Source organism: Halichoerus grypus, chromosome 4, assembly GCF_964656455.1.
Source record: "Halichoerus grypus chromosome 4, mHalGry1.hap1.1, whole genome shotgun sequence".
Taxonomy (NCBI): Eukaryota; Metazoa; Chordata; class Mammalia; order Carnivora; family Phocidae; genus Halichoerus; species Halichoerus grypus.
Genome location: NC_135715.1, coordinates 15,232,345 through 15,253,031, shown reverse-complemented (window position 1 = coordinate 15,253,031; position 20,687 = coordinate 15,232,345). Strand labels below are relative to the sequence as shown.

General features: G+C 42.7%; 1 protein-coding gene across 1 annotated transcript in view; it reads right to left on the bottom strand.

The window, feature by feature from the left end:
- The window catches only part of ABCC4 (ATP binding cassette subfamily C member 4 (PEL blood group)), a 241,638-nt gene that overhangs the window by 3,741 nt on the left and 217,210 nt on the right, over positions 1-20,687 (bottom strand). The window contains exons 28-30 of the mRNA XM_036080095.2: positions 18,484-18,656; positions 17,945-18,050; positions 9,252-9,386 (exon numbers count right to left, since the gene is read on the bottom strand). Of these exons, the coding sequence (XP_035935988.2) occupies positions 9,252-9,386; positions 17,945-18,050; positions 18,484-18,656 (414 nt within the window). The remainder of the gene's footprint in view (positions 1-9,251; positions 9,387-17,944; positions 18,051-18,483; positions 18,657-20,687) is intronic.

The following is a 20,687-nucleotide window of genomic DNA, read 5'->3' as shown; positions in this document are numbered from 1 at the left end:
TGATTACGAGGCCGCTCTGAGAAGGGGCCCCCTGGCCCATGGAAAGGAGCAGCATCACCCCACTTGAGTGAGGAAAACTAAACAGCAGGGAGGCCCCGCTGGGGCTCTTTTGACTTTATCTTTACGGAACCCCCAGGCTGGAGCTGAGACACCACCAATTCAGGGAACATGGTCACCGGGGACGCAGGAAAAGAGGACCCAAGTTGCAGAGCTGCCCCTCACTGACTGCTGGCTGACCCATTACGTAGGCTCTTCTGCCTCAGTTTCTCCATTTGTCAAAAGGGACAATAGTAATGCCAGCTCAAAACAGTTGTGAAGAACCAAGGAAACGATGCCATAAAAGTTCGAGATCAGGACAAGAGGACGGTAAGACCAGTGACTATTGGGTTTCTTGTCCCTTTCCCTCTCCTTATCTTGGGTTTGGTTCATTACAGGCCCTCTCATGTAGGCTGAAACCAAGCTGAGTATGTGACTCTAGCGTGTCAATAAAGCAACCATCACAGAATCAAATCTCACTAAAAGCAACAGAGCTCGGGCGCCTGGGTGGCTCAGTTGGTTAAGCGACTGCCTTCGGCTCAGGTCATGATCCTGGAGTCCCGGGATCGAGTCCCACATCAGGCTCCCTGCTCAGCGGGGAGTCTGCTTCTCCCTCTGACCCTCCTCCCTCTCATGCTCTCTGTCTCTCATTGTCTCTCTCGCAAATAAATAAAATCTTAAAAAAAAAAAAAAATTAAAAAAAAAATAAATAAATAAAAGCAACAGAGCTTTTATTAAAGCTGCCCATGCGTGGACGAAGGCCAGCAACGGAGCTTTTATTGACATTGCCTTCAGAAGGCATTGGTTCAATATGTTGAATTCTGGCTCCAGACCCTGTCCGATCATTGTCATTACACTGCATGGGCCTAGCTCCGTTCCAGGAACTCTCCAACTCGTCTCTACAGCAGGTCTAACTCCGGTGTATACAATGGCAGGTGTGTCGGCAAAGTTAAAGAGTACTAGAGAGTCCGAGAAGACCTCTGCTTTTACGATAATGGAAATGGACTTCCCCTCCCCTTATCCTCTCAGAAATCACCCCAGGCAGCAAGGGTGCTGCGAGATGCAAAAGAAGCCCATCTCCAGTAAGATCTGGAGTCCTCGGAAATCCCAAATGGCAAGCTATCCACATGGGCTGCCATATGCAACTGGATCCACTGGGGCTGGAGTAAGCCAGAGCAGAGATAGCTATGGGAGATCTCGGCAATCAGGGGAGAGTACAGGTGTCCAACTAACCGGCAGATTCTAAGGCGTGTCAATGAGGAACTGACCAGAATCACCATCTCTGCCTGAAGCACACACATTGAGGAGGCCCTCGGAGAAGAGAAAAAGTGAAATGCAAGTAACCGCCCATCTCTGTAGGCTAGGGAGGATGACAGGCTAAATGAACATGCATTTTCAATTTCTCTCTCTTGCTTACACACACACACACACACACACACACACACACACACACATATTCTCTATCTGGGTCATAAGGAGCTTCTATGTTAAGGAGAGAATTCCCTTTAGCCTGAAATAATGCCCAAGCCACCACTACCCTAAACATATGGTCTAGGAAAAACTCAATTCAGAGGTGAGTAGTAGGAATAACAACAACAACAACAACAATAAAGTAGTACACAATCTGTAAAATACACCAAAAAAAGTGAGGAAAAGGAACAAGATAAACATATGGCAAAAAAATACTCACCAAAGAGATGAAAATTATAAAAAATATATAATGCAATACATTCAAAGAAAATGTAGAACAATCAACCTGTGGACAACAGTTTGGAAATATGGCACAGTGACACAAAATGATGAATCAGGAGTTGACTGGGGCCAAAAGTGAAGTGAAGGAGACTACGAAAGCATCACGGAAATGACAGCTGTATGGATGCAGCACAAAGTGACTTAGCCACTGCTGGAAAAAACAGGATGAGACATGGAGGACAGGATTGAGAAAACAAGCATAATTAGAAATTTATAAAGAATTAAAAGGATCAAGGAGAAAATAGCTTTATAACACGAAGGACAGATAACATATACATGACAGATACTTGAAAAGAGGAGACTCCAATCAAAAACCAACCAACCAACCAAAAACAAAAACAAAAAACTTCAAAGCTATAATTCAGGTAACCTCCAGAAATAAAAGACTTAAAGCTAGGGACCAGAAGAGTACAGAATACCCTAGGAAAAACTAAGTGCCTTCAAAATAAAGAAAGAGTCCTTCAGGCATCCAGGAAAGAAGATCGAGTTACTTCTAACTTGGCCTTGGACTTCTCCATATGAATAAACAATGTCAGGGCAAAGTTTACAGCATACTAAGTGAAAGAAAGTGTGACCCAAGAATTTTATAACCAGAACATTAAAATTAGAGATGCAGCAAATCCTTCATACATGTGGTAAAGTCAGGGATTCTAACTCCAATGAACCCTCCTTTCAGATGGTACAGAGCCCTGTTTTCCAACCTTTTATTTTTACTGTCACCCACAATAGTAAGTACTTTTCATATTACACTGAAACTCCATAGAGATCAACATCTCTATTGAAAGGACTTCCAAGAAATATTTACTATGAAAGATACACTGTTCTTTTTTTTCCCATTCCATTCTTTTGTGTCTCCTATCTTAAGACACGCTGGTCACGACTGACTAAATAGATTTCACAGCCCCATGAATGGATCATAGCCCAAACTCTGAAAGACAATGTGCTAGACGACAGATTTTAGCCAACTAAGAAATGGAGAAGGTAGCATTTAAAACAAGTAAGTAAGTAAAATAATAGGGGTTTAAGTATTTTTAAAGATTTGAAGGTAAATAGTAGAAGGAAAGCTATTTAAACAACTAAAATCTGGTGAGAGCACAGAGAGAGAGGGAAGAGATGTTGTCATTGTTTACAATGGGGAATCAGTAATAATAAAGTGTTCCTAGAAGAAGTGAAAAGTACATACATAAAACAATGAACAAAGAAAAAAAAAATAGAGGTGCCTTGGCTGGCTCCATGCAACTCTTGATGTCAGGGCCATGCATTCCAGCCCCATGTTGGGTGGAGATCACTCAAAAATTAAACAAAAAACAAAAACTAAAAAAGAAATACATCCTAATTAAAAAGTTTAAAAAAAGAACACTAAAAGCTGAAAGCATAACATAAGATAAAATATACCTATAATCTCAACAAATGTAAATGGACTAAATTCATCTGTTAAAAAGGGTGGGGGAGGACTAAGATTAAATCTCAGAGCTAAACTGAACCACATGCCATTTGCAGGAGATATATTTATAATCTGATACTAAAAGACAAAGACATACCAGGCAAATGAAAACAAAGTGAAAAGCAAGGGACTCAACTGCAATTTTGAACCAGCTTGCATTCAGGGCCAGGTGCATTATATGAATCTAAGAAAAAAAAGCACTTTAAAATAGTAGAAAATATAATTCATAGCAAAAACCCAAGTCATGAATATCTGTGGACTAAAATACCATAGCATCAAAATTACCAAAAAATTTTGGTAATTACCAAAAAATGACAAGAACTAGAAAGTGAAAATCTTTTTACAATATGAGACTAACATAATGTGACCTCCCTAAATCACATCAAATGGACCAAATAAGGATAGAGAAGACCTAAATAATACAATTAACAAAGTGAATCTAATTAAAAGTTATTAAATGCTATACCTTAAACAGACAACAGTCCATCTTTTTACACGTCCAAAGAACATTCACCAAAATTGCCTATACACTAGAACACAAAAAAAGTATTACTAAACACTGGTTTTGGGTGGAAACAGCACAGACAACTTTGTGATCACAAGGCAATGAAAATCAACATTGATGAGTAAAATAGAAAACAGAAAAAACAAACCCCCATCACCAGGAAGTTTTAAAGACCTCTTTCTCAAATAATTCTTGGACCAAAGAGAAAATTAAAACCAAAATTGTAGATTTATATATAAAACTTAACTATGGCAAAAGCACTATATATCAGGACCTATCGCATACAGCTAGAACAGTATTCAGAGAAAAGTTCACCACCTTAAAATATATGTATTAATGAACAAGAAAGAATGAAAACAAATGCAGTCAAGAAGCCACAATAAAATAAACCATAGAAGGAAGGAATTAATGGATATACAAGCAGAAATTGATAAATCGTAACACAGAATACAAGAATCAGTTAAGTAAATCTGAGAGCGCATCCTCTGGGGGAATGAAACAGAAGACAACGTAATTAAAAGGAAAAATGGAGCGAAGGGAGTGGAGAAAGCATAAATAGTATGCAGCCTTTAAAAAGAATGAGATAGGGGCGCCTGGGTGGCTCAGTGGGTTAAGGGGCTGCTTTCAGCTCAGGTCATGACCCCAGGGTCCTGGGATTGAGCCCCACGTTGGGCTCCCAGCTCAGCGGACAGCCTGCTTCTCCCTCCCCCTCTGCCTGCCGCTCTACCTACCTGTGTTCTCTAGCTCTCTGTCAAATAAATAAATAAAATCTTTAAAAAAATAAAAAGAATGAGATAACTATATGCATTGATATAATCTGAGATATTAAGTGAAAAAAGCAAAACATGGCTGTCACCAGTACTTAAAACACAGAAAGGCTGTGTAGCACAAGCTTGTGCTCACACACGGACTGGATCAGCAGAACGGTCATAAGGGGTGCCAGGGCTCCATCCTGAGGGAGGAGCCGAGTCACGACAGGAATGGGCGGATGACTTACGTTTTATTTATAAACTAGAACAACTATTTTAAAAAACAGCAAAGTTTGTGAATTTTGTAGCATTAGCCTGTATCATCTGTTGAAAAAAAACTTATTGAAAATAAATTTTTATCATTGAAGAGTCTCTAAGGCTACCTAGAAGAACTTTGGGTACTTCTTTTGTTATTATAGGGAGGTAAGGGTTCCATCGACAGTCTTTAAGAAACCAATCCCCCTCTGATCGTTGAGAGATAAAACTCTTCTGTTTGTAAAATGCTCTGTATTCTTCAAAGCAGGTGAGTATATACACCATCTCATCTGATCCTTGTAGTAAGAGCGCAGCGAAGAGGGGCCATGCTATAACCCCAGCAGGACAAATAAGGACCCCGAGGTGCAGAGACCTCAGGACACATAAAGGACCATGGGACTGCTAAGCGCTTCTTCCACCTACTCCAACTGGCCCAGGCTCGTAGGGCGTAGGAGATCAGGATTTCCTAACTTTGGGGCTGTATCTGGTGATTTCACGAATAGATAAAATGGCACCTGTTACACAATGGGAACAAAGGAACTCCAAACAACCTCAATTAGGTCTGCTTCATTATGGAAGAGAACGAATGACAGGCATTCACCCTTGATTATGGGCTGAACTGTGTCCCCTCAAAATATGTTGAAGTCTAACCCCTCAATACCTCAGAATGTGACTGTATGTGTAGAGAGGGTCAGTTAAGTTAAAATGAGGTCACATGGGTGGGTCCTAATCTATTCTGACCCATATGAGGGGTGATTAGGACACAGGCACACACAGAGGGAAGACCATGCTAACACAAAGGGAGATGGCCGATCTACAAGCCAACGAGAGATGTTTCAGAGGAGACCAACCCCGCCGACACCTTGATTTCAAAATTCCAGCTTCCAGAACTGTGAGAAATACATTTCTGTTGCTTTAAGACACCTAATGCACATTTCAGCTTTATGGACCTAAAAAGTACTTTCTCTACTATTTCATGGATCATCTATGAGGGTCAGAGAGTGATTAAGCTTGCCTACACTAACATTTTCAGAAAAAAACAACCACGTGGTCAAGAAAACATGACTTGGAAGTACATTTTCCTAGATGCTGGGTTTTCTTTCCAAAGGAATGAATTCCAATCTCTTAGGAGTGGAAAGCTTGTTGACTTAACGCTAATCTTCCTACTGTTATCATTCTCAGTGATGCATTGATATTTGATGCTCACACATTTAAAAAGCTGACAATCTGACAGCCTGTTCTAAGAGGACCAAGCGTATGCAGAAGTAACATCAAGAAGATACTCAACTGGGGTGAGAACTGGGGCATGTTTTTCCTTATGTCTTTCCAGAGAGGGGACCTGAGCCAGTGGCAGGATTGAAATCCCACAGGGACGTTATGCCATTATGAGAACCTGGCCTCACCTTGGACACCTCATAAGATTAAGATAAGGAGCAGGGTTTTGAAACTTAACACATGGACTGGGGCAGCTCTCAGCCTCAGCCGGCAATTCGCCTTCTGCTCTCCACTGACCAGCTCTGTGACCTTCGGTGAGTCCTTGATCCACTCTCCTCATCCATGAACTGGGATAAGAAGGAACGGCCATGAGGATTAAGTGAAATCATTCACGTGAGAACTGTGTAAGATAAATGATAAAGAACGACCCAAATATGGGAACGCAAGCTGGTACAGCCACTCTGGAAAACAGTATGGCGGTTCCCCAAAGGTGAAAATACAGCTACCCTACGACCCAGCAATACCCCAAAGATACAAATGTAGTGATCTGAAGGGGCACCCGCACCCTGATGTTTATAGCAGCAATGTCCACAATAGCCAAACTGTGGAAAGAGCCCAGATGTCCATCGACTGATGAATAGATAAAGAAGATGTGGTGTATACACACACACACACACACACACACAATGGACTATTACTCAGCCATCAAAAAAAAAAAAAGAAATCTTGCCATTTGCAATGACATGGATGGAACTAGAGGGTACTATGCTACGTGAAATAAGTCAATCAGAGAAAGACAATTATCATATGATCTCACTCATACGTGGAATTTAAGACACAAAACAGAAGATCATAGGGGAAGGGAGGGAAAAATAAAACAAGACAAAATCAGAGAGGGAGACTCTTAACCACAGGAAAGAAACTGAGCTTTGCTGGAGGGGAGGGGGATGGGGAGATGAGGTAAGTGGGTGATACACTATACGTTAATTGAATTTAAATTAAAAAAATATAATAGAGCAAGTTACACACACAAAGACCTACCCAAATGTAACACCATTAATATTGTTAACTGAGGTGCAAGATTAATGGACCAGGAACCACAAGATTTCTAACTCTGTGACCTATGAACATTTCTGTACGTACCTTACACTTGCATCAAAACATGTTAAAAGAACAGATTTCTAATTCTGCGTCTGCCACAAACTAGAGTTAACGTAAGTTAGGGCCACCTTCCTTCTAAGGGGCCTTAGTTCCCTCATTCGTAAAATGAGGGTGTTGAACTATATACTATCTTATGTTATCTGGAACTATCTGTGATTTATTTCTCATTACTCAACGTCTTGATAATATACAATGATAACACGTTCTTAAAATGGAGGCTTTGACACGTAGGTGGGGACCCATCTGTTTGATGTGAAATGCCTGAGGTCAAAGAACAAAGGGGTTTGTGAGATTCCTGACTGTTTTATGAGATGATACAGGGGATCCCCAGTGACTGACTGGGAGACATTGAGCAGATGAAAGCACTCGGAATTTCAGACACGAAAGCAACACAGGGCTCCAAGCGTACCTTCTCGATGTTCACATACAACGTGAGTCTTTACATTGTATGTACAGGATGCAGATTTCCTCGTCCCTGACCCTCGGTTTGAATCTGAATCCGCCAATTATTCGGCCAGCTATGTGACTCTGAGCAATTTCCTTCCCCTCTCAAAGTCTCAGCCTCTTAAACCAGCACCAAGACAAGAGAAGCTCTACCACAGCGTAGGGCATGGCACATGACGTCCAAGCCCCTCCTGCTCCTCCAAATGGCTCAGCATATATACGGAGTATCTCTGCTCTTCTCAACTCCTGGGGTTATACTGGGGATGACTAGGGAACATATCTGACGTGTGAGTTCCCAGCATAATACTGTGCACACATATACACATTTACTGAACAGTTTTTGAGGACGGAAGCAGAATTCAAAGAAATCCCCTACGAACAATGGAAGTACAGCTCTTCATTTCTAAGGAGGGATGAGATGAAGCAGGGACAGAAGAGAATTCAGGTGTGTTTCTAATCTCTCATACACAAGTACCGTTAGATACTAGGACAGATTTCCTCCAGATACTTAAGATATTACACAATAATTTTTTCTCAGAGTGAAAATCTGGGAAATGCAAAAAGAGGATGAAAAGAAAAACGTACCCGTAATTATAATGCCCAGAGATAAAGAGTTCTGATGAGGAGCCTCAAAAGGCTGTTGGCGCCATTCCACCCCAGCCATGCATCTCACATGGCAAGAACACGTGAGTTTCCTTTCTTCCCTCCATCCTTCCATCAATCTAACTCCCACCTTGTATCAGAAAGAGTCACAGGTGATGCTGGACATTAGCTTAAGTCCCTGAAAGCAGCCCTCAGTTCTCACATCACACCTCTACAATGAGATACTCCATTACTGTTACTGGAAAGATACCAGATAATCCGAATGTTATTCACCGAGCACCTTTTTCTCACCATATACGGTGCTTGGTACTTTCACACACATCATCTCTGTGAAAATGCTTTGTAAACCTTCAAGCACCACTCAGACTATAGCATTGAGATAGTATAGATTCTTGACCGTCCCGATGGCGATTTCATCATCTAGAAGGCAGAGGAAGCACAAGGTGGTAACTAGGCCTAATTCCAAACAACCAAGAATCAGGGAGAAACCTGGGCAGGAAGAAGGGTCAGTATCATGTAGTTTTCTTGACAAATTATGAAACAGAAAAGCAACCTACACATTCCCCTGCTGGATCTTTCTAGACCAGACAGAAAATATCCCACGTCTTTTTTCCCAAACTCTTCAAAATTTCCTGGAGCGGGATGTGCCTTGACCACATTTGCATCTCAAAGGTGAGCACCCATTAGAATTAAATGTAATGGCTCCGCAAAATGCGAACCTCCCGTGCCACAGGAGATCTGTACCCACAGAACCGAACGTGGGCAATCTCTTTAGAATCTGGTCTCTCTCTGCAATGGGGCACAGGTGCCCGCACACCCGAGCACCACGGTGCGCAGAGCCTCCCCACGTGCCGGCACAGGTAAGCATGCATGCCTGCGGCTCCCCCCGCCCCACCGAGTCTGCCGATTCTCAGCAGACCTGACTTCAACCTGGGACGTGTTGTTAAGACCCAGTCATGAAGCGTCGTCTCTGAAGGCTTATAATTGAAAAGGGCACAGGGTGCTTGTTAGAGCACCCCCGGTGCCAGATTGTGAGGAGTGAACGGCCGAGATGAGCTTTAATTACCAGTCCCTGTGGCGGGCTCACCTGTTTTGCTGTTTCGGTGAGGGCAGCAGCTTCTGCCTTGCCCAGTTGCTGCACCATCTTGTAAAACAGGCTCTCTTCGTTCTGCAGCAAAACATAGGGTTCATCATATTCTTTCAGTCTTCCTGAATCCAAAACCTGTTAATCAGCAGAAAGAAACCCATTAGCACACAATGTTTTGCAGTAACATATTATAACTCAGATAATATTTCGGAAAGGGGCAGGAGAAGGAGAATAGAGCGAATCCATTTGGGTGGTAGGCCTGGCTGGTGTTTAAATGGTTTGATTACCCTGTTTTACTAGGCAGACAAAGGCCTAGCCCGACCTTTTATTATTATAATGTTATAGGAAAGGAAGAAAATGAAAGTTTTAGACTATGATTATGGGCACTCAGCAGTCCTGTGGCGTTTTATATTCTGCCAAAGGCATTTTGGGTTGTTATTAGTTAGTGCTTTTAGCTCTCAGACTCCAAGCTTTGAGGGCTATTTATACATACATTCAGACTTGAGAAATTTCTTGATTTAAGAAAATCAAAGTCGGTTTACCTAAAAAGTAGGGTGATGTCATCCAGACCAGATGGCAGTGACCCGAAAGCAAATTAATAGCCGAGCTGGCTTGACAGAATCTGAGCAATATCTGGAAAAGAAGTCAATGCTTCTGGAATTTCTTCAGGGTCCTGGAGTATGTCAGCCGGTAAGAGGGGACAAAATAACCCTATCGGCGAGATTAAGGTGCATCTTGAAGTTGGCTTTGGTTGGAGCTTATTATTCTGGGAGTGAAAGATTGGCTAAAAGAGCTGCTACCTAAGCAGCTTTAGCATAATTGCTCTGCACAGAAGAAATCTCTAGAAATCCAATTTTCTCTTTGGATAAGACTAAAGAAGTAATTAAGAAACTGAGCTCCAAATTCCAGCGATCGTGGCCTGCGCAGTCCACGGGGGCAGCCCAATCTCAATTGCAGAAGATCTGAATATCTGTTTTCACAATTATCTCCCCTGCTCCCTTTTCTCTCTTTCTTCGGCTGCCTGCCTTTCAGCCATTTTATTGCTCCTTAATATGTCCACTAATTGGAAATTGAAAGGGAGAGGAAGGGGCTCTTAACTCTACATTTCTACTTATTAGTAGCTCTGGTTAATGGTTCGGGAGGGAAGAAAGAGGCTGAAACAATTGGCCCAAATGACGTACCTAGGAAAACAGTTCTTTAAGTGGTACTTAGTTCTTCATTTAGGTGGTCTTTAGAGTAAATTTATCTTAAGGGGATACGCGGGAACTCCAAGCAGGACGCAGGCTGTTTGTCCACATCTAGGGACTGCAGTTAATTCCGTCCCGTGGTATTTAATCGGAAACATTAAGTCTCATAAAGGGCATTTTCCTGTTAATCTTTTGTTTACTACTGTGAATCACTGCTAAGGGCAGCTTTCTCAAAAGAGTTCAAGAATAATTGAATCTGTCACATCCACATAATAATTAAAATGTCCTATAATTTGGCATGCCAATTTAGATGCCCCGAATGTGTAATTTTACTTAAGCATAGCATTATAGAGCATAACCATTCCTCCTAATGTTGAAGAAGAAAAAAAAAGCAATTGTAAAATACAGGTTTCTCTCATGCTTAAAGACTAAGTAAATAAGTGAATCAAATTACTTCATACAATGAAGAACTTTATATTCTGCAAAAGCAACAACTTTTTAAAAAAATCACCAGTTCAGAGTTAGTGGAAAATGAGTTCTCCGACTATAAAGACTTCACCTAATTTTTAATGGAATGAAAGTATTACTGATATTTTGTCCTTGTCCAGCTTCCTACTTTATTCACATTTGAGTGAATAGTAAATTTTTCCATCTTCTCTCATATTGTCGGAAAACACACAAATACCACTGAGATGACTTAGTTCTCAGAACTAACCAGCATCTGAAAAGGCAGAGCCAGAAAAAAATTAATGCTTTCAAAAAGCAACAGGATTAACAATATAAATGACCAAAAGATTATTTTGGTCAAAATACTTTGAGTCTTATAAGTACTAAATATAAATGCAATGTAACAAAGAATGACTACCTTAAGATTAAAAAAAAAAAAATCACCCCATAACTAAAATAGCAGTCTTTTGAATTTGAAAAAGAATAAAAATAGCTGTGGATTGAACACTCATTGTTTCACATGTTTTATAGATATCACTGTTAATTCTCAAGGTAGACAAGGTACATAATTCCTTTCCTTCCTTCCATCCATCCATCCATCAATCCATTTATCATTCCTTCCTTCTTAACTTCCACTCTCCCATCTATCCATCCAGGAAATACTGGTACCTAATACCAAAAGCACTATACTAGGAACAGGAAATTCAAAGATGAGCAAGACACGCTCTGTCCAGAAACTCACAGCCAGAGATGAAGACTGAGGTGCAGATGTGTTAAGTAATTTGGCTCAGGCTACAGAATCAAGTAGATAGCAGAGGTGGTATTCAAACCCAGGGCTGAATCCCTATTCTTTCCTCTCCATGTGAGCTCCCAGAGAAAGACACTTTGATTATTTATTATCAGAAGCAAAATAAGGGAGATGAGACTGTTAACATTCAATTTTCTAAGATACCTTTCCATATGGATAGTATCATATATTAACTTTGTATAATTTAAGAAAATATGCCTATAAACGTAAACATTTCCCCCTGTCCACTTTCCACTGCATTTTTATTATACTCAGGGCTCATATTATTTACTGTGTGCCTAGTAGATACTCGCAGAAAAAGAAAACCAATTTTATTAAACTTTTAGGATTAATTAAGCATAAGTAACACAAGGCAAAAACACATTTGAGGAAAATAAGTAAACTTTCATTAATTCCTGAATTTATTCAGCAAACATTTATTGCCTACTTAACTGTGTTAACGCCATCACGAGAGATGCTGTGCAGGAGGCAAAAGATATGTAAGTCACAACCCCTGACTTTCTGGAGTCTGTACTGAGAGAGAGAGAAGTCCTCAAATGTCTATAAGGCAAGAAAAAAAAGCACAACAAAGGGGATCTGAGCAGCAGAAGACATGACTTCTGGCCACAGGTTCTGAGGACGAGCTTCAAGATGGAGAAAGCGTACCAAACCGAGCCTGAAAGAATGGGTAGGCTTGAACATGCAGCAGTGGGGCTGGGGGGTGGAGACTGGCCACTCCAGACACAGAGAACATGAGCCAAGAGGTCCAGAGATGAGCCTGTCAACTCCTTAAGGGCAGGATGCCATGGTTTCCCGTTCCGCTGTTGCATCTCCCGGCCGTGGCATCGTACATGATGAGAAGCAGGTGCAGAGTGCACACTGGTTCCAACTTAAATACAAAGGAAACGGAATTTGGGGCATGATGGCGTGACTGCCCAGTGGTGCAGTTGAAAGGACTCAAGGGGAGTGAGTGTGGCTGCCACTGGGAATCGGGCGGTGGGATCCAGGGAGGACAGGACCGGGGGTAGAGACTCAGAGGGCCACATACCCGAGGTTGCTGAGTGGGCAAGAGGGAGAGGCACCTGAGGGACAGACAGACCAGGGCTGAGGACGGAGGCTTGAAACTCATTTATCTCCTGTATCGGAGAAGAGAAAGGAGAGAAGGTGCAGTCAGAGAGGAGGGACATTGGCAGAAACAAGAGTGCAGAGCCACCGAGATCACACCAGGGCCTACAGAGCCCCCTTGGGGTGCAGACTGAAAAAAGTCCAGGCACAGAACTGTACCCACTTTGCCTTTACCTTTACTGGTTTGAGCAAAAAGTCCAGATCTTTCAGAATAAGTAAACATAAAGCAACTCCAGATTTTCTTTATGTACAGAAAAACAGGTAGAATTTTGAGTTTTTATTGTTAACATCTCTTCTATCTGGAAGAAAAGGCTCCCGTGATCTCCCGCGGTGCCCCCAACTCTCCTATAGCCCGAGTTAAACGACAAACGCGACCACACGCTCGAGCTGGGGTGAGAGCAACCCCACGGCGCCAACATCTCTCCAGGAACGCCAGCCTCCAATCACTCGCGCTCTCTAGCAGGTTAAGGGAAAATACATTATGTCGGACAAGCCAGTCAGTTACATAAACTCAGTGAAGACGTGCTTATCAGGCCCATGTATCTGCAGATATTCCAGGTAGCTGTCCTAGATATAAAAATTAAATGGGCCCATTGCAAAATAATCGAATCCATTTTTAAATGGCGGGATGCCATCAGTGATATGGGGTGGCTGCAGGGAGAGGCGGGGCGGGAGGGGGTACAGGACAGGTGGACGAGAGACCTGACAACAGCAGAGAGACGCCTGGGACAGCTGTCAGTATGGCAACAAGCAACAGAGGGAGAGCCCACTTAGCAGCAAGCAGAGTGGGGAGGTCGGAGTTTCAGACATCTGCTTTTGGTGGCCCAGGGACAAAGAGGCAGAGGGGCAGTTATCCAGCCTTGGAAGTTGGGTCCCTTTCTGGTAAGATGGATGCCTGGGATTTTCTCTGTGATAAGATACTGTGGGGAGTATTACTCAGAATCCTTTCTTAGGTCTTGAAATGGTCCACCATTGTCACCTGGGGAAGCTGAAGGCTAGGTCACAGTGACCGCTGGAGCTACTCCCCCCAAATTCCTGCTATTGCCAAGTATTTCTTCTCCCGGATTGTGCTTTCAACCTTCACAGTGGTTATTTTTCCCTCTGAAAACCGGAATGAAACCTCTTGGTGTTTTGAAGGAGCTGTTCTCTTCCGAAATGTTCTAACTGTGGCCAGGTATGCAGGCTTACTGAAGCGAAGTTCCAGGAAGTGAAAAATAGCATTTCAATAAAACTCCAGGTAGCTCTGAGGTGCTTTTGTGCTTTTCCAGGTGGGTACGTTACAACAGTGTCTGGGTTTGATTTCTCTGGGAAAAACTCTACTCAGAAGAAGTTGGACTTTAGGAAGAAAGATAAAGACCATAAAACCATAACATGGCCTGTAAGAGGTGGACTCTGGGCTTCTCAGCCCCGGCTTTTATTCTGCAGAAGCCCCTAACTCCTGCCAGTGAAAATGCTGAACCCAGGCAGTGAGGCAGGTCTGAGGATGTCTCCTTTGCTCCAGCTGCCGGCAGGGGAGTCTGGGGATGCTGTCAGGACTTAGGGGATGCGGGGACGGGAGGAAAAAGCTGTACCACTGGCTGAAGAGAAGACAGGTCCCAAGTTACCAGCTAATCCTCCAACTACAGGGAAGAAGCCGTCTTTAACGCAGAGATAGTGGTGAGTATTAGGAGAAAGAGGATTTCTAATTTGTCTGTCTTGCTCCACTGTTTTGTGGCAACTGAGCAAATGAGGAAGATTAAATTAGCTGTCATTATGACTACATCATGTTTAATAAAGTTAAAACTGAGAGAACATCTTTGTAAAATAGAATTCTAAGCCTAACACATTAATGGCGCTTAATGAACCCAAACTGGGCAAATCCCTTTGGAGAGCCAACACATAAACAAAGCTATTAATTAAGTCACAGTTGTTTCCCAACAAGCCTTTTGTTTGATTTACTTACAGTAAACAAAACCATATCCATACGTCTTTGTGCAGAAGTATTCACCAGTGCAACGAAATGTAATTATGACACCATGAGCGCGTGCAATTACACGACTTTACGACGACAGGGCTGTTGGTTATGCCCTTCATTAGCATCCGTCACTTCCCCAGCCACTCCCCGAGGCCGGCCACCCTCCAGCCCGTTCCGGAGCAGTAGGCCTTGCAGCTGACCAACGCGTCTTTACGCCCCTAAAGCTTTCAGAATAACAGAACAGACCATCGCTTGCTTTTTGGAAAGGAAATGGGTATTTCTAAGCCAGCAAGAAAAGAAGAATTGCTCCCAAAATCAAAGGTTCAAGAAAAGAACATGACTTATGGTGTTTTGCTGGACTGAAAGCCAACTGAGAATCAGACGCTCTAGAATAAAATAGAAGGTTTCCACCTGGAGTGGATGGAGCCTAGAGGACAATTCCCCAACAATGAAGCTAGGGAATGCGGGCCACCCGGGTCCCCTGAGGTCCACTCCTGCCATTCCTGTCAAAGGAGTCAGCAACCCAAACCAGCTCTGACCAAGATGTAAGCAAGCGAGTTCACCTCTCCTGGTGGGAGCGGCAGCCCCATGGAGACATGCAGAGTCCACCACAGAAAATGAGGTCCTTCCAGGCACAGGTCACAGGCTCTAAAGAGAACCCTGCATTTCCCGTCTCCAAACCAACTTCTCCCTCAGTTTCCCCAACTCCCCCGGACCTCAGGCCCCTTCCCTCACATGATGTAGTCATAATGACAGCTAATTTAATCTTCCTCATTGGCTCAGTTGCCATCAGCACACCGTCCTTTATCTGCCCCCAATCCAACCATCTCACCATTTCCATTGCTGGCGCCTGAGCCTGAGCTGCCAACACCCAGTCGAACTGAAAGGCGACTGAACAGTTTTAACTCCCTCTTTAAGGAAAGAGGGAGAGCAGAGTGAGGCCAGGCTAGAAAGGAAGGGAGGGGCTGCAAATTGCTTTGCAAAACTGTATTAAGGATTTGGACAAAGACACTGACCAAGAGAGAAAAATCTGAGATTCTCGAAATTTACCAGGAGATACTGGTAAGGAGAGCATTCCACAAATGGACATGTTTTGATAACAGCAACGAAGCCTACTGGTTAAGGGGATACAGAAAAGTTCCCATCTGCGGGTCAGACGCTGGTGCGTAAGATTTAGGAACAACCAGCTGACGGGTCTGCCAAGTTCTGTCCTTTGCTGTTTCCCTAACGGATCATGCATTCCAAGGCCACAGTATTCTAAGTATTTCTAAGTATGAGATGATACAAAGAAGCTGCTACCATCACTGTCATCATACCAAAACCCAAAAATAAATCTATATGGTACATTTAGGAGCAAGGGGTTTCTTTGGACGGGCCCCCAACTGAGCTGAAGACCAAGCCAGCTTCCTGCTGCCGCCCCCAAAGCCTGACTAAGCATGGCAAACAGGGAAACGTCACGGCATCACTCATTTACTGTGGAAGAAGGACGCTTCTGGGGACAATCTGTGACATACAGTGCCGAGAGATGAGAACAAAGTGACAGGAAACAGATAGAAATGAAAGGTTATTTTTCCAGTTACCATTCAAGAACACAAAATGAAGGAATAAGGATGCTCGATGCTAAATGTTTCTGGAATCCAAGAGTCACTGTCCCGCCCTCATGGAACACCCCTACTGGGGTGGCCTGCTTCCTACTGTGATGTTCTAGTCCAGACCGGCCACACTGCTTGAAGCCAAAGCATGCTTTTGGTTGGGAATACCCAACTCCTGTCGTCTGCCTCGTCAGAGCTCATTCCTATACACGTCCAGGTCTGGGGAGTGCTGAGGTTGAAAGCACTGCTTCATTGTGCAGAGTCTGGGATGTTCTCAGTGCCCCTCCCCTCCTGATGATCCCATCTGATGATGCATATGAAGCAGGGTGGGAGGTAATATTCCAGAAACTGTCCCAAAGAGTCAAAAGGGACAGCTCCTTTTCACTGGACATAAGGAAGCTTGGATACTGAGCAAGCAAGAGAGGGAAAGGAGACAGAAGAAAAAAAGAGAAGAAAATAGAGACAAAAGGGAGGTAAGAAGGGAAAAAGGAAAGAAAAATAAGAAAGGAAAGGCTGAATTACTAAGAAAGAAAAAGCCAATCAAACCTAGAAGATACCAGACAGCTATCTAGAGACCAAAGCTGGGAGCCTGCCATGTGTGCAGTAGCCGGATCTACTGTGTAAGAGGCTTGCTGGTTGGTCATCTAGTCTCTCAGCCCCAGATCCACCTTTCTTCCTACACTCTCACGTGAGATGCTGGGGCTGGGTTTCTGCAAATCTCGTGTCAGAGACGCTTTGACCAGTGGGTGCTCTGTTGGGTTCCACCAGCAGGGGGCACTAGGGGGGCCTGAAGGTGGGACACAGAGCAAAAGGTCTCCCTGGCTTATGCCACTCTTGCACCATCGCCCGGGGACAGGAACCTAGCGCCAGCCCCCATCTTCCATTAGAACACACAATGAGAACTAGCCTCTTGGTGCACCTCACAGACGTGACCAGCAGCTGGGCAGTGGTTCTCCTAGGAGATCTGAGCATAGGAGTCTTTGGGGTCTCTCCTCCGAGTTCTTAGGTCTGGAGATCTGTCCTGGGCTCAGTAGCTGCTTCCTAAAATTATTACCCCGGTGTTTCCCGTCCACTTTCCCAGCCCTCCAATTCCTACGCTAAATCCCCTACATGAAATCCTTTCTGTTGTGTTTCTGACTGGGGCCTCTCTTCTCAGACTCCCTTCTGACACTACACCTTGTGAACATCCCAACAGCTGAGAAATTCTGCAACTTACCCAACAACCAACTGGCAGCCTAAACGAAAGGCTAATTTTTTGATTAAGAGAATCCAAAATATGGAAACAACTGTGACACGGTGAAAATGACTGTTTTACCATGCTGTCAGAGGAGGCCAGATCTTGGATTTGAATTATTTCCATGGCCTGACCATCATACAGAAAAAGGACAACTCAAAAAACTTTTAATATGGAAATATGAAATTATTATATAATTTCACATTGTGAAGGTATAGTTAAGTACTTGAGTTATTGTCAGGGATGAGAGGAAAAATGAACAGAAAATAAACTTATTGGAGGTTTCTATCAGGTTGTACAAGGAAGGTGAAGTTGAAGAACTGAACATTAATGGAAACACCTGGAATGCCACAGGTGAGGGTCTTACCATGATCTTGTCACTGTCAATAATGGTGTTCAACCTGTGTGCGATGGTTAGCACGGTGCACTGGGCAAATTTCTCACGGATTTTTTTTTGTATTAATTCATCAGTTCTAGAACCAAAGGAGTTGGATTTAGTTTAGTAGAAGGGGAAAAGTAGACTTAAGACTTAAAATAGTCATATGACATTTTCATAAGGTTTTTAGATATCAAAGACATGATCTTGCTGCTGAAAAACTCAGTATAAAAAAATCTATTTAGAAATTTCCTATTTTGCATATAATGACATAAAATATCCTTCCCTCCAATTGCTTGAAACTTTCAGGTGTTGAATTTAGGAAACTAGCTCTGTTAGGATGCCTACTAATACCATTAACATTGTATAACTTATTTTGGTTTCTTCCTCTGTTTTCCAGAATTAACGTTATCAAGAGGTGTCTTTGGGGCAAAGAGAGCGCTTAGAAACATTTCTCAGCATCATGAAATGTTTCTCATTGACCACATTTAAAATTTGGATTCCAGGGTTCATGGATCTCAATTCTGTACCTTGGATCCACATTTGCTGTCGCTTCGTCAATGATCAATATCCGGTTTTTCCTGAGGATGGCCCTGGCGAGGCACACCAACTGTCTCTGTCCAACACTGAAGTTCGATCCTGATTCAGCTAATTCGGTGTCCAATTTGCCAGGAAGATCTTCAATGGCTTCTTTAAGCTGTACCTGTGGATGCAGAAAGAATGACATCTTCCTAAACGAACTACTCCTGATGTAGACAAGCCCACTAGACACGAGAGCTCAGAAGTCCTCAGGACGTCTCACGCATCTTACGTGTCCAGTCACATGATGGGGGGGGGACACCATTTACTGAAAAAGACAGTTGCTGCAACTCAGGACAGAATGATTCTGACTTAGGAGCATAAGCTTAATGGGAGTCGAGACTCTTGAGCCGCCATCAGTAGGCACTTCTGCTCATGCATGAAGAGATATATACTGTGCTGAATAAAGCTATTCTCAAGGTAACACAGGGAATAATTAAAAACGTTCCTTCTTAATTTTTAGATAAAAGGTAACTGAAGGAATTTATAAAGACAAAACGCAGAACGGTGGGTGCCTGGGGGCAGAGGGTTAACTGTAAATAGATAAGAGAGAATTTGGGGGGGGGTGACAGAAATGTTCTAAAACTAGATTGCTATGATGATTAACTACAAATTTACCAAAAATCACTGAATCACACCTATAGTGAGGAAATTTTCTGTTATGTAAAATGATACCTCAGTAAAATTGGTGATAAGAAATCATCTGTGTCCCCCGTGATGTCCACCAGGAACCCCTCCCTTGGGATTAATTAAGGAAATTTCTCAAAAAATGAAGTTATTTCTCTCAGTGTAGTCTAAACATTTAAAAACGTTAAAAGGATCAGTATGGTTGAGTCAAGTTTCCCAGAACACATTTTGTATGGGAGTTAGTACACTAAAGGGAGAAAACAAAAATTTAATTATTGCAGGAAGCATGGTTCTCTAAAGATATAACCTTGTGAGCACTTTTCCATTTTGGAAGGTTTTAAAGTTAAAAAAATAAATAAACAAATTCAAACAATGGCAAACCACACCTCATAAATTAGCAAGCCTGGACCCTATTTTGGGGATGGCTCTTTCCCAAATTTAATCCATACTGCTAGAACAGTCAAGTGCATTTACTTTAATCTCATAAAGGATTTGCAGTGAATGAAAACTCACAAAAACAGGGCACAACATCACATCTTATTTCCCCCAGACTCTCAGTTTAATAGTGTTTATATTAATCTATCTTCATAAAATTATAAGTTCCAAAAAAACAAACTGTTAAACACCAAAGATAATCCCAAACCATGCTGAGTGGTAGAGCTCAGCTCCATGCCTACGTCTTTGGAAATTTTACAAGAACCAAACTCACACTATCCTTGAGAGTTAAAGAATAGAGAGTAAATACACTTGGATTTAAGAGACTGAGAGATCGATGGGTGATGGCCAACAAGCAGGGACATGGAACTGTAATGTCAGAATGACAAAACCCAAGGGTGTGTGAGCAATGTTTTTACAGCATCCTAAATGCTGAAGCACTTCTGTGAATGTGATTATTGTGCTTAAGACCAAAGTCCAATCCCCAGAAACGGGAATCTGAGTTAGCATTAGATATGGTATTAGTATTCTGCACTCACATGAAAGGTATGTAAGATCGGGATGGTGAGGGCCAGTCCTTGCACTGAAAATTGCGAAATGGGAGATTCGGCTTAGTCAACCCCCTCCATCACAAGGAGGAGGGCTCACAGGTGATTCTTCTTATGAAACCAATTTTTAGATCTACACCCGAGAGGATGGAACCGATCGAGGCTTTTATCAGCTCTTCCTTCTGAGTTGACTTTGGTAACACTTGTCTAAGCCAATGGGTCTTTCTTAAGCCTGATATCCTGATGTTGAAGGGATAACCTCATGCTTGCCCCTGACTCAGGTGACAGCTCACTAGCCTGGTTTTTTGATCCTCCTTTGGGTTGCCCATAGCTGCCTGACGAATAAACGTGTTTTCCAGAGAACACTGGTTTTTGAGACTCTGTCTTCATTTACGAATCAGGGCTGATTATGAGAATGATACAAACAGAAAAGCCCTCTGTAGTGTTTTCACCCATTCCGTCTATAATGAAGTATTAGAACAGAGAAAAGACGAGAGAGGCAAAAGACAGTAAGTAGTAGTTACACTGAGGGAATCTGAAAACCT